The following is a 13,687-nucleotide window of genomic DNA, read 5'->3' on the forward strand; positions in this document are numbered from 1 at the left end:
TCCTTTCCAGGTTTTGGATTTGAAAGAACTTGAGTTGTGGTCAAATACATCTTCAAGTTAGCCAGGGCGACTTCGCATTCTTTGGTCCACAAAAAATCTGTGGCTTTCTTTACTAAGTTGAAGAAAGGTTTGCACTTGTCTAAACTTCTGCTTATGAACCTATTAAGGGCTGCGGCCCTTCCAGTCAGCATTTGTACCTGTTTTGCCGATGTTGGGCTCTTCAACTCCAAGATGGCCTTGATCTGATCTAGACTGGCTTCAATGCCCCTTCTGGTCACCAGGTATCCCAAGAACTTACCAGATCCAACTCCAAATGCACACTTCGATGCATTGAGTCGGAGCCGATATGTTTTAAGGATTTCAAATACTGCTTTTAGTTCGGCCAGATGACCTTCAGGTTCCTTGGTCTTGACGACCATATCGTCAATGTAAACTTCCACCGTTCGGCCGATCAGATGTCTAAGCATCTTGGTTACCAATCTTTGGTAAGTTGCTCCTGCGTTTTTCAACCCAAAAGGCATCACTTTGTAGCAATACAGCCCTTTTAGGGTGATAAACGCAGTCTTCTCTTTATCTGGGGGGTACATGGCTATCTGGTGGTACCCCCTGTAGGCATCCAGGAAGCTCATTCTTCTATGCCCTGAAGTGGTATCCACCAGCTGGTCAATCTTGGGTAGAGGAAAACTGTCTTTGGGACAGGCCTTGTTTAGGCTGGTAAAGTCCACGCAGACCCTCCATTTACCATTCTTTTTCTTCACCACCACTGTGTTTGACAGCCATGTCGGGTAGTTTACTTCTCGAATGGCCCTGGCCTCCAGAAGTCTGTCTACTTCCTCATCCACTGCCTCGACGTGCATCAACGTCGATCTTCTTGCTCGTTGGATTATAGGTTTGGCCGACCTGTCAACGTTCAGTCTATGGCAAGTGACCTTGGGGTCAATGCCAGGCATCTCGTGAGGCGTCCAAGTAAACACCTCAATATTTGCTCCTAAGAAAGCTTCTAACTCCTTTTCTTCTTCTTCGGCTAAGCCCGAGCTGAGAAGAAAGAAATGTTCTTCATTGCCCTCCTGGACAAGGATTTTCTTCAGTGCTTTTTCACTCTTCTTGGTTGGCTCCTTGCCGACATCCTCTAAGACCTCCACGTCTTCGTCTTCGTCTTCGATCTCTGTTTTCTCTGGTTCTCGTATGCTGCAGGTAGATTTCATTGTTGCCATAGAGCAATTCTTTGCCTGCAGTTGATCTTCTCTGACCTCCTCAATCCCATGTTCTGTTGGGAACCGCAGCAGTTGATGCAATGTTGAGGGAACGGCCCTCATGGTGTGCAGCCATGGTCTTCCCAGGATTGCATTATAGGGGAAGAGTGTGTCGATTACGGTGAATTCTGTCATTATGTTCCTGGTGCCTGCCTGCACCTCCAAGCTCGTTGTTCCTAGTGGCCATGTCGGCGTTCCATTGAACCCGACCATTGGGCCATTAGATTGCTCCATATTATTTGGATGAAGTCTAAGCTCCTTATAACACCTGACGTACATGATATCACACGAGCTGCCTTGGTCAATTAAGATGCGCTTCACTTGGCACTCCCCAACTTGGAGGGATACTACCAAGGCATCGTTATGTGGATGTTGCACTATCTTAAGGTTGGCTTCTGTAAAGGACACTACTGGTCCCTGGCACTCCTCTGCCTGATGTCTTTTCTCTCCGACTTGATAGACATGCTGCAAGTGCTTTACCTTCTAAGTCTCCCCCCTAATTTAATTCTCGTTGACCTTTGAGTGAATTACATTAATTACCCAAGGTCCTCCTGCCTGAGGTTATTGTGCTCGGGGAGGCGAAGCTGCTGGTGCCTGAGGCAGTCTTGCTTGTTCTTCCTTTGTCCTGGCCTCATCGACAAGGTCTCGCAGATGGCCTTGCCTCACCAGGTCTTCCAAATGTGTTTTCAGGGCTCTGCAACCCTGAGTCATATGCCCATCTTCATTGTGGTAAGCACAATGCTTGCCAAGGTTTCTTTCCATAAATTCTCCTGGTGTCCTCGATGGCGCTATAAAATAGGGTTGGTTTTGAATTTTATCCAGGACTTTGTGAATTGGGATTCGGAACACAGTCGTAACTGCCTGTGTAGCCCTTAGTCCTATCTCTTGCTTGTTGGATCCATTGTTACCTCGGCCTCGCTTCAGCGAGCCGTTTCCTTTTTCTTACTTTGTCTCCTTAGTCCCTGATGTATCTTCCTCAGCTCTGGCATATTTCTCGATTCTAGCCATGAGCTCTTCCATGCTTTTTGGCAACGTCTTTGCCAAAGATTTTCGTAGTAGACAGTCGTCTTTTAAGCTGTTCTTGAAGGATACGACTGCCACCTCTTGATTGCACTCAGGTATTCGGTTGAACACCTCGTAGTACCTTTTTGCGTAGGCCCTAAGGCCTTCATCCTTACTGATTCTCAGAGCCATCAATGCGTCCACCCTCAATGGTTGTAGCTTGTTTGTCATGAACCTGGCCACGAACATCTCGGCCAGGCCTTCTCAGGTCTTCACACTTCCTTTCGGCAGTTTGTGAAACCAATCTGATGCAATCTCCCCAAAAGACGAGGGGAACACATTGCAGAGCAACGGCTCATTCCCACTATATAATGCCATCGAATTTAGGTACAATCCAACGTGAAAGTTGGGGTCTGACTTATCGTCATATATTTGAAACCTCGGCATACTGAATCTCTTTGGAGCCTTAAATTTGTCTAGCTCCGCAGAGAATGGTGTTCTCGGCTTATCAGGGAAGGTTACTTCGGCATTGGCGTTTTATTGCTTCCTCTTGAGGTAATCTCTCAAGTCTTCTTTGGTCCGCCCAAGAGCTTGGCTACCTCCTGACTTCAGTTTTTTAGGTGCACTGCTCTCAACTTCATTGTGAACCCTCTTTGACCCTTCTCCATGAGTTGTGTCGAAGCATAGCACCTGTCTTTGAACATGCCGATGTTCTTTGGGGTCTGCCTCCTTGGTGTGGTGCGTCCTCCGCGATTCCTCCCTCCTTGACTCTCCTCGCCCGACATCCCTTGAAGGTCGGTGAGAGTGTCTTTCGCTCTTGGTGTGCTGGGGGGCTGCAGCGATAGTTTTCTGTCCTCCCTTCTAGGCATTGGCCGCTGGAATCGGCGTGTCCTGCAACGGGAATGGTGGTTGCATAACATTGTTTTGCATCATAAAATTGACGACCGATTGCAGGTCTACCAATTTGTTTGCCATCTCTTTCACCTCTTCGTCCCTCCTCAGACATCTATCCTTCCATACCTGGAGGTCATCCTCGTTGTAGTACCCACTCCGGTCTGGTTCCCTTGGCACGTCGCCACCTGGCCGACATCTTTCCTACCGTGATTCTGGTTCTGAGTCTCTTCATTGTGACCATCTCCCTTCATATTAGGATCAGTGTGATTACCGTTCCCAGCAGGGGTTTTGTTCCCAACCTTATCCTTCTGTCCGTCGCTGGCCATCTATTCTCCTTTCTTTCCCACAGACGGTGCCAAATTGTGTGAGTGAATTTCCGATCACACTACCAACTTAGTATTCAGTTGGAGAGTACTGGCAGAATAAATGACACCTGGCTGACCTGCAACAGAAACAGAAGATTCCGGCGGTGGTTCATCTACCTGGGGGCACTTCGACGATCAAGTCAGTATATCTCTCAAAGATAATCAATTGCTAAACTCACTGTTCTGAGTATAAATTGCGTACCTTCGACCCATCAAGAGTGACTCTCTTTTATAGCTAACTCAATTCTTGTCCCAATAGAAACCTTGCTCTAATGGACTTTAGCTCAGTGCTTATCCCGGATTCTCTTATAGATAAAGATAAACTCCTAAGAGCTTTTATCCTTATCCAAGCTGAGTTCCTTTCCCATTCTAGGACTCTTGTCCTTTATCTTCTTATCTCGGATTCCGATATCTTCAGAGATAACCTCGGCCTAGCCGAGATCACCTCGGCGTCATGACCAGGACACGTGGCACCTCGGCTGACACGTCGGTGTCACCTTGGCTACGTGTTGGTACTTAGAAAATATATCTCCACAGGTAATTACCAATCGTGTGTTTAAAAAACATAGTCAACAATAGGGAAATTTGGCCATAAATCTCTCAGGAGACATTTAATTTGTCAAAAGGACAAGAATTATATGAATACCTTAAAAAACCCTTACACTGTGTTTGGTTGGGGGATTTGGAAAGGGAAAGGGAAAAGGTGTGTGAAACTTGGTGAAATATAGGTATGTTTTATTCACATTTCATCTATCTTTTCCATTTCCCTTTCCAAATCCTTCCTCAAATCCCCTAACTAAACACAACATTAGTATTTTAAAATATCATTCTTATCATTCTCATAGTCACTGTTTGCCTCTACTATCTCATATGAGATTGATGACCTCAGATCTTAGATTTGTTACCTTAGATTTGAAAATCGATAGTTCGTTCTCTCTCTCTCTCTCTCTCTTTGACTTTATTTCTCTCTTTTCTTTGATATCTCTCTCTCTGTTTCTCTCCCATTTGATCTCTCTCTCTCTCTCTCTATTTATCTCTTTCGTTCACTTCTTCCCCTGTAAACCCCTGTTTTTTGTTCTTTTTTTTTTGTTATTTGTTCACAGGTGAAAATCGCAAATTTTATTATGATTCAGAGTAAAATTTTACTATGAATCAAAGTAAAATTGTCCTTTTTACAAAAAAAAAAGGGGAGCTGTGAGGGAGTTTTGCAAGTATTGAATTTTTTTTGTCCTTTTGATAAAAAATAAAAGGTGTGAGGAACTTGTGACTAAATTTCCATTAATAATAACACTTTTTAAGAAAATTGTGATTATTAATCACGTTTTAAAAGTATTTCCAATAGTCTGATAAAGACAAAATATAGCAGGTGTAAAAAAATATGGTGTTCCAACAGTCTATTATTGGAGCTATTAAAAATAGCAATTGTTATATCTTGTGTCAAATTTGACACACGTTTTACTTATAGTTAAAGTTGTCAGCACAACAAATTTTGAATGATCACCTGGACAACCATCTAGATGACCATCTAATGTTTGTCGCTTGGACAACCACCCAGATGACTACTTAATGTTTGTAAAAGTTATCAATTTAGATGACTGCTTGGGCTACAACTTAAAAGTTGGTTAAGGCAAAAAATAGCAATTTGACCATTGGAATAACATTATTGTCTTATTACTATTTTACATTATTTATTGCTAAGTTATAGTTTTAACTATTCATTTTACCTATTCAACATTAGAGATGCTCCAACATAATTTTTTTTTTGTTTTTAAATTGATCCACATATCGGTTGCTTTATTTTGATTTAAAAATAAATAAAATTGATTAAGTCAAAAATCCAAATATTATAGTATGAAAAGATAACATCAAAAAGTTGGACAAGTATTTGTTTTTTCTTCCATCAATAGTTGGCAGCTACTTGACGGTTAATTTGCTTTTGACGTTGGAATTGAAGTCTTTGTCTTTGTCTTTCATTTGATTTTGGAATGTTGTGTTCAAATTTCTCATTCCCTTCAAATGTTATGTATAATTTGTTTTAAAAAAGGAAAATGGCATACGTCCTAAATTTTTTATTAAATGAATGATCAAATATTTTACATGGGAGTGGAGCTTATAAAAAAGTGGACTCTACACCTATATGAGACATTTGGTCATTTATTTGGTAGGAAATTTTGTATCCCTAACATTACCCTTCTAAAAATATCTGTGAAATTAGTAAATCATTTTAATTCAATTTGAATTATTAGTTTTTTATTTTTATTTTGATAATAGTGAAACCGTTCGGTCTGATTTTTATTAATTTTTAAATTATCGATTTGGTTTGATTTTTATTAATTTCAATTCTTGTTCTTGTTTCGAAATTTTTTATTATTTTCTTATATTTTTATATTAAAAATAAAAATATAGAAGTTACTCATAAGATTTGTGCACTAATTTTGATTGTAAAATTGACATACTCTAACCAATTTAACCAAACTAATTATTGTTGATTTGTTTAGCAACATAAAATATATCATATTTATATAATTGAACTGAATCAAATCAACTTTTATTATTCAATTCTAGTTTGGTTTCATAAATTTAATGATTCAATTATGATTCTAATTTTTTTAGAATTGTAAAAACTAATTCGGCTCCTAATTTTTTTCTAAAATCGGCTCAATATGATCCGTGAATATGGTTAGTTATAAAAAATATTGCTTCCATCAAGCTGATAATTTAGTAAACAAATTTTTTTTTTTTAAATGTATAACCCAAGTCCATTCTTTAGAAAAATGTTTGAGGGCTCGAAAGGCGTGGCTCAAAATTGGCTCGAAACTCAAAACGACGTCGTTTTGAGTTTCATTTTTTTTTTTTTCTTCTTCTTCCTTTTCTTGACCCATGCCTCATTCCTCTCGCCTCTCTGGATCTGGACTCATCCCTCTCATCCCTCTCGCCTCTTGCTATCTCTTCAGTGGAGACTGAGTGCATCTGGACTCATCCCTCTCGTCTGTTGAAGCAGTACAAAGGACGACTGAGGTAAACCCCCAAATCAAGCCATGTTAGGGTTTAGTCGTAAAAATTAGCCGATTTTTTTATAGAAATTAGCCATGTTAGGGTTTAGTAGAAATTAGGGTTTATAATAATGTTTGGAGGACTGAGGACGACTAATATTTTGTAGAAATTATTCGAGGATGTTAGGTGTTTTGCATTTCATCTTTGTATTGAAATCATAATATGTTGGTTTGTATTGAAATTTTTTGTATAATAATGGTTGGCTTTCTCATCTCTATATTGAAAACATAATATGTTGGTTGCACTTTGAACCCACTTTAAATGAAATTTTTTGTTGTCTGAAATTTATTGTTGGTTGGCTTTGTTGTCTGAAATTTTTTGTGCTACTCTGTTGTCTGAAATTTTTTGTGCTACTCTGTTGTCTGAAATGTTTAAATTTTTTGTGCTACTCTGTTGTCTGAAATTCAATGGCCTTCAATGGAATGAAGGCCTGGGAGGAAGAAAAAAAAGCAGTATTGTAAAACACCTAACATCCTGTTCTACTCTGTTCAGGTTGGCTTTGTATAATACAGGTTGGCTTTGTGCTACTCTGTTCTCTGTTATCCTCAGCTGTTCAAATTGATAATAATGGCTCTGTTAGTAAAAAAAAGCAGTCATGTTTTGTTGAACAAGTAGGAATTTGTTAGCATTAGTTACAATATCTCCAATAAGAGAATCTGTTAGACCATACCTGAGAATCTGTCAAACTGAAGCAGAATCTGCTAGAATCTGTTACAATGTTGAATGCTATGCTCAGGTAAACATTTTAGTTTAAACATTTTAGTTTAAACTGGTCAACATTTTAGTTTAGCTAGTTTAAAATGTTTAAAATGGATTCTGCTTCTAAAAGTTTAAAATGTTCACAGATTCTGCTTCTAACAGATTCAGTTTAAACATTCTAACAGATTCAGATTCAGTTTAAACACATTCTGTTACACAACAGAGTCTGAGACATTTGACCAGTTTTATGCTATGCTCAGTGACATAGTTTATTCATCTTTCAGCCTCGGTGAGACCATACTTGAAGCAGAATTGTATGTGAAGTCCTTAGATCTGTTTCTCAATGTTAAAGACCAATAGTGACTGCAATAGAAGAGAGTAATAGAATAAGGGACATTCATAAGGATTCAACATTTATAAGAATCAACATTCATTAGAATTTAAAATGGCTTTGTTATCAAGATTGAGGTAGTTGAATGAATTCGTATTTTTTATGCAGATTAAAAAATGGCTTCATCTTCTACTAGTGGAATGAAAATAAGATTGAAGCCAAAATTCTGTTATTGTGGAAGAACAGCATCCGTGCACATTGTACGAACGAATGAAAATGGAAATGAGGGACGTGTGTTTTTTGTTTGCCCAGACAAATATGTAAGTATCTGTAATATAAATTAATGTTTTACTTGTTACAAATTTCATTTGTCTAATTTGATTAACCGATTCTTTTGCATTGTAGACTGTGAACGAACATTGCAATTACTTCGCCTTCGCAGATGATGATGACAACGATGTTGCCTCCACAGATATAAGAACTGAAGAAATTAATGAGCTAATGAGAAGGGTTCGTGAGCATGATAGAAGGCTCGAAAGGATGGAGAAGATTTTGAAGGCAATGACTTATGTCATTGTATTTTGTGTATTTTTTTACTTTATCATGTAAATGAACGTAATGGAAATATGTTGGGAAGTGTTTGAATGGATGTAATGGACATATGTGAATGACCTATTCTATTATGTAATGGACATATTTTGTAATGGACGTATTTTGTAATGGACCTATTTTGTAATGGACGTATTCTATTATGTAATTTCAATGGATCTGTTTTATTATGGATTGAACAACCATAACAGATTGAATGGATGAATTTACTGTTTGAACAACCATAACTTGGACCATTTTATGATGAATCTGTTTCAATGGATGTGGCGCATAACAGATTGAGCATGACAGATTGAGTATTCAGGCAGATTGAATGGATCTGTTAAAAATATGAACCACAACAGATTGACCATTCAGGCAGATTTACAGAATGGATTCGTTTGCATGGAGCATTCAATCATACAAAATGTGGAGCATTGTTGTATTCAGATTCAAGCCTTGAAGCATTCAAAACCTGTTATGCTCACAGATACATTGAAAACCTGTTTTGCTCACAGACATACAGATTCAAGCCTTGATTCAAACCTGTTATGCTCAAAACATACATTCAAAACCTGTTATGCTCACAGACATACAGATTCAAAACATACATTGAAAACCTGTTATGCTCACAGACATGCATTCAAAACCTGTTATGCTCACAGACATACACATTCAAAACATACAGATTCAAAACCTGTTATACAGATTCAAAACCTTCAAGCATTCAAAACCTTTAAGCATTCAAAACATACATTCAAAACCTGTTCTGCAGATTTATAGATTCAACATACAGACAGATTCAGCAGATTCATAGATTCAACATACACACAGATTCAGCAGATTCATAATTCAATATACAGATTCTGTTGGTTCAGCATTCAGATTCTGCAGATTCAACATTCAGATTCTGTGATGCTTCATTCAGCAGATTCTGTTCTGCAGATTCAGCAGATTCAACATACAAATTCAACATAGATTCAAAACCTGGAATATTACCATAAAATATAACATGTGGCTATCAGATATATACATTTCAGCATGACAGATATACATTCAAAATCTGGCCCATTCAACATCCATTTGCCATCATTGAACATAAAATATGACCATTACAGTAAAAGGACACATCTCCAAATAGATGATTTACAACAACATATTTGTAGTTGTCAGTGAGCATTTTTTACAACAGTCACCCATCTTCAGGTAATGCATCAGGAATCAGATTCAGCATTCTGCATCTTCTTCATCACGGAGCAAAGACAGCAGCTCCTCTTCCTGAAAAAAATGACATCTTTATTTAAATACTTTAACATCTCCATTACATCCCAACCTTCACCAATCAAAACATCTAATATATAGAACTTGGCCAAGGCAATGCATATAGCTCCCAATTAAAAGCAGTGATAAAAAATTACCATGAAGCCGATTGTCGAACTTTGAGTATGAGATGTGCCTCCAATATTGTCCACCGTTTGCATTTGATTAAACTGTGTCTATTCAATAAAGAAGTACACTTTACAAATATTGTCCATTCAACATATATAGTAATTAAAATAGTAAGAACCAATATTTTAGTTTAAACATTGACCACATACCGGTACATACATACTCTGTTGTGTGCCATCCATGCAAGGAAAATAGTAAGGTGCAGTTTGCGTCGCCTTATGATCATCGTAACACAATTTCATTATACATAGAAGACATTAAAATAAAAAATAACCAACAACATAAAAATTCAAATACATACCGGCTCATCATAAGTATTGTCTTGCATATCATCGGTACCAGGAAAATTTAACTTCCGAGGCTGACATTGATGAACCGGGTCAACTTTTGGAGGCTTTTTACTCTTTCCCTTCAACCGATTCACTATTGCATCCACTTTGCTAACCTTCCGTTTCGTACATGGACGTCCTCTTCGGCGAGCAACCATTGGACTAAGCATGTTGCGAGACATGCTTGCTTTTGTAGTACTACGAGCAGACGGACTTCTCAACGAACTATGACAATGTGGTACATTACTAGTACAAGGTGGTGCATGACTCGCACTACCCGATTGGTCTTTTCTCACTCTATCCTTGATTTCTATCAGCCCAAGATCAAGCATTTCATGTTTACCATCATCGTTGGCAGCTATTTCTATGATTTCGTCCAACATCTTGTGGTATTTGTCATGCAACTTTGCATTAAGAACAGCCCCGGCTTTAGTGTATGCCGTTGGAATGCATGTGTACCCTCTTTCGATATCTTTTCTCCATCTTGATACAATGTATTGATCTGGTACCTGATATATACACCTCTCAAGTAGCACAGTAATTGCATGGGCACACATAATGCCCCTAAACTCAAACCACCGACACATACAATGCAATTCACATTCAGTTGCATTAAAGTACACAACAAATTCCACAGTCTTCATTTTCTCACCCACAAGAACAGCCTCCTTGACATGATAAGTACAAATAGCTCCCTCTTCTTTGACAAGATTCGCACGACAATACAATAGCCGTTTCAATTCTACTTGCACTTCTTTAAATTTTGCATTCGTGTAGGCTGTACGAAATTGCTTTTCAAACTCATATACCGTTAAGCAATCATACAATTTGTTTCGAGATTTGAAGTCTGCTTTCATCTCTTTCTCAACCTTACTTCTCAAGGCATTATCATATTGTTCAACAAATTGCTTTAAAGTTGTCTTTGAGTTCACATATCCATCAAAAAATGCGTTCATGCTCTCACTTCGTTGTGTAGTCGACATGCCAGCCCAAAAAACATCCTTCACATACGCAGGAATCCACCTGTGTCGCTCACTGTATAATACCCCCAACCAGTCATTATCATCTAAGTTGAACTTACCAATCATCGCTTCCCATTCTTCATCAAATTCATGTTTTGTAAAACAATCATAAACTGCAGTTTGCAAAGCAAGCTTGATGGATTCATATTGGGCATATCCTCTTAATTTTTCAGGAATTTTCTTCATGATATGCCATAAGCACCAACGATGTCGAGCTTCTGGAAAGACAACTTCAATGGCATTTTGCATAGCTCTGCACTGGTCTGTTATTATAGCTTTTGGAGGAACGTCAGACATACAACTTAACCATTCTCTGAAGAGCCAGACAAATGTTTCAGTGTTCTCATTAGATACTAGCCCACAACCAAGCAAAATTGACTGCCCATGGTGATTAACTCCTACAAACGGAGCAAATGGCATATCATATTTGTTTGTGAGGTAAGTTGTGTCAAATGAAACCACATCCCCAAACGCTTTATAAGTTGCCCTACTCCTTGCATCAGCCCAAAACAAGTTTCGCATGCGACCATCTTCATCGAGGTCAATTGCATAATAGAAGTTCGAATTTTGTTGTTGCATCCTATGAAAATAAAGTGCAACTGATTCAGCATCTCCGACCCCAAGCCTCAATCTTCTCATACTCTGAATATGATTCCTGGCATCTTGTTCATCAAATGTTAATGCCTCATACCCCCCTGCTTCAACAACTATAGAATGAAAATTCCTAGCCACCCCTATTTCTGCTTCATCGTTAATTTCTAGTCTTCTCTTCACAGGGGTAAGAATTCTTTTATTCATTACAAAATGTCGTGAGTCACTAGGAATCAAGTCATGCGTATGTTCAAGGACAACTGTGGTCAACTTAAAACTTCCATCCTTTTGTAGAGTTGCTCTAACCTTTGCTTTACAGTCAATGAATGATGACAAAGATGGTTCGAGAGGGTGTACTTCTGATCGTTTTGTTCTCTTGCGTGCCCGAGTACATTCAACTCCAAAGTATTTTACTTCCCCATCTTGTCCAATATTCCGTGATCTATAAGCTACAGCAAATCCGACGCGCTTCGCATATTTTGCATAAAATGAATATACTTCTTGCTTTGAGCTAAAACACATGCCCTTCATAGGTTCTTCAACTTCACCAATGTCATTTAATGACGGATTGTTTTCCGCCTCTTCAACTTCCTCACTCCCATTTAATGAAGGATTAGTTGAATCAATGTCCATTGAAGTGTGTAGTTCGTGTAGCTTCAAACCAAATAGAAACTAAACTGTAAGTGCATGTATGTGCATTTCAATTTTTCAAACTGAGATGAAATTCAACACTGATATTAATTCAACAACACTGATATTAATTCAACACACTGAGATTAGAAGGTGGTGCATGGCTCGAGGAGGTTGATTCATTTTAACAAACAGAATCAAAAGCAAACTAAAAATCTATGGTTGAGTTAAGTTGATTACAAGGAAATTTATGTTGCGGTGGGGAGTTCAGAAACAAACTGAAAATATATGTTTCAGTTAAGTTGATTACACAGTAAGGGAAGTCCTGATTTTTCATGTGAACTCAACCAACACAAAAAATAGGCTAAGTTCTCTATGTGGACTTTCATCAAACAATTGGCATGCATCACTACCATGGAAATGTTTAACAGAGGGCTTGCTTCCAGAACAACCAAAATTTTTTTTTTAACATACACATATCAATAACCAGATGTTCAATCAATAACAAACAAAGATCAATAACCAGATGGTACATAGCTGCAGTGGAGCCTAAGTGCAGAATTTTTTTAACATACATAGATCATTATTAAATGGAGATTCAGTGGAGAACATACAGATTAAGTAATTGTAGATAGGTAAGTAATTGTCTCCAGATTCAGTGTGTTGAATCTGCTAAATACACACAGATTCAACATACAGATTACTTACCTACAGATTCAACATACAGATTACTTACCTACAGATAGGTAAGTAATTGTCTCCAGATTCAGTTGAGACAAACGTTTTTTGTATTAACATACATCTCAAATTCCTTACCTACAGATACAAAATGGAGATTCCGAACACCGCTGGACGGTGGTCAGCGACGCCCGTCAGTGAACACCAGGTCGGTCGTCGTCGTCTGTCTCGCCCTCGTCGTCGTGGTTGCAACCTTCTCTCGCTGTCGTGATCGTCTCCCTCTCTCTCCCTTTTCTCCTCTCTGGTTTCTGCTCTTTTGTTTCATTTTTCTTCATCACTTTGTGCAGAACACGTGAGCTCCACGTGAATCAAAATTTCACGCGGGAAAAAATTCGAGCCATTCGAGCCATTAGTCTTTCGAGCCCTGCACCGCGATTGCCATTCTTTAGGTTGGGCCGTTAGGGGCACGGACTCCACATGGGCCCTAAGGTCATGGCATTTCTTTTCCTCTTATATATATATATATATATATATTTTAAAATTTTAAATATGTACATATTCAATAAATTTCAATACCACTTAAAGTGCTTTTTTTTGAGTTTTGAATTTATTTTGACACTATCATAAAATGGTCATGCTAATGACAACCTTAAAGGCAGTCAATAACAATCACAAAATGTTGAAATATTTATAATTTTAATATATTTTTCACATATTGTAAAATATTTTTATATACTTTTTGCATATTGCAGTATAATTTTTTTGAAAAATGTTTGGTAGCTCAAAATTTTGTGACTCAAAT

General features: G+C 38.1%; 1 protein-coding gene across 1 annotated transcript; it reads right to left on the reverse strand.

The window, feature by feature from the left end:
- Positions 1-9,413: 9,413 nt before the first annotated feature.
- LOC114321332 (protein FAR1-RELATED SEQUENCE 5) lies at positions 9,414-12,536 on the reverse strand. The gene is made up of 4 exons (XM_028268495.2): positions 9,937-12,536; positions 9,785-9,850; positions 9,605-9,682; positions 9,414-9,464 (listed from the first exon to the last, which is right to left on the reverse strand). Exons 1-4 carry the CDS (start codon positions 12,208-12,210, stop codon positions 9,414-9,416), a joined length of 2,469 nt encoding a protein of 822 aa, XP_028124296.2. The 5' UTR covers positions 12,211-12,536.
- Positions 12,537-13,687: the final 1,151 nt, after the last annotated feature.

This window comes from Camellia sinensis, chromosome 9 (genome assembly GCF_055761805.1).
Source record: "Camellia sinensis isolate YWXY chromosome 9, ASM5576180v1, whole genome shotgun sequence".
Classification (NCBI taxonomy): Eukaryota; Viridiplantae; Streptophyta; class Magnoliopsida; order Ericales; family Theaceae; genus Camellia; species Camellia sinensis.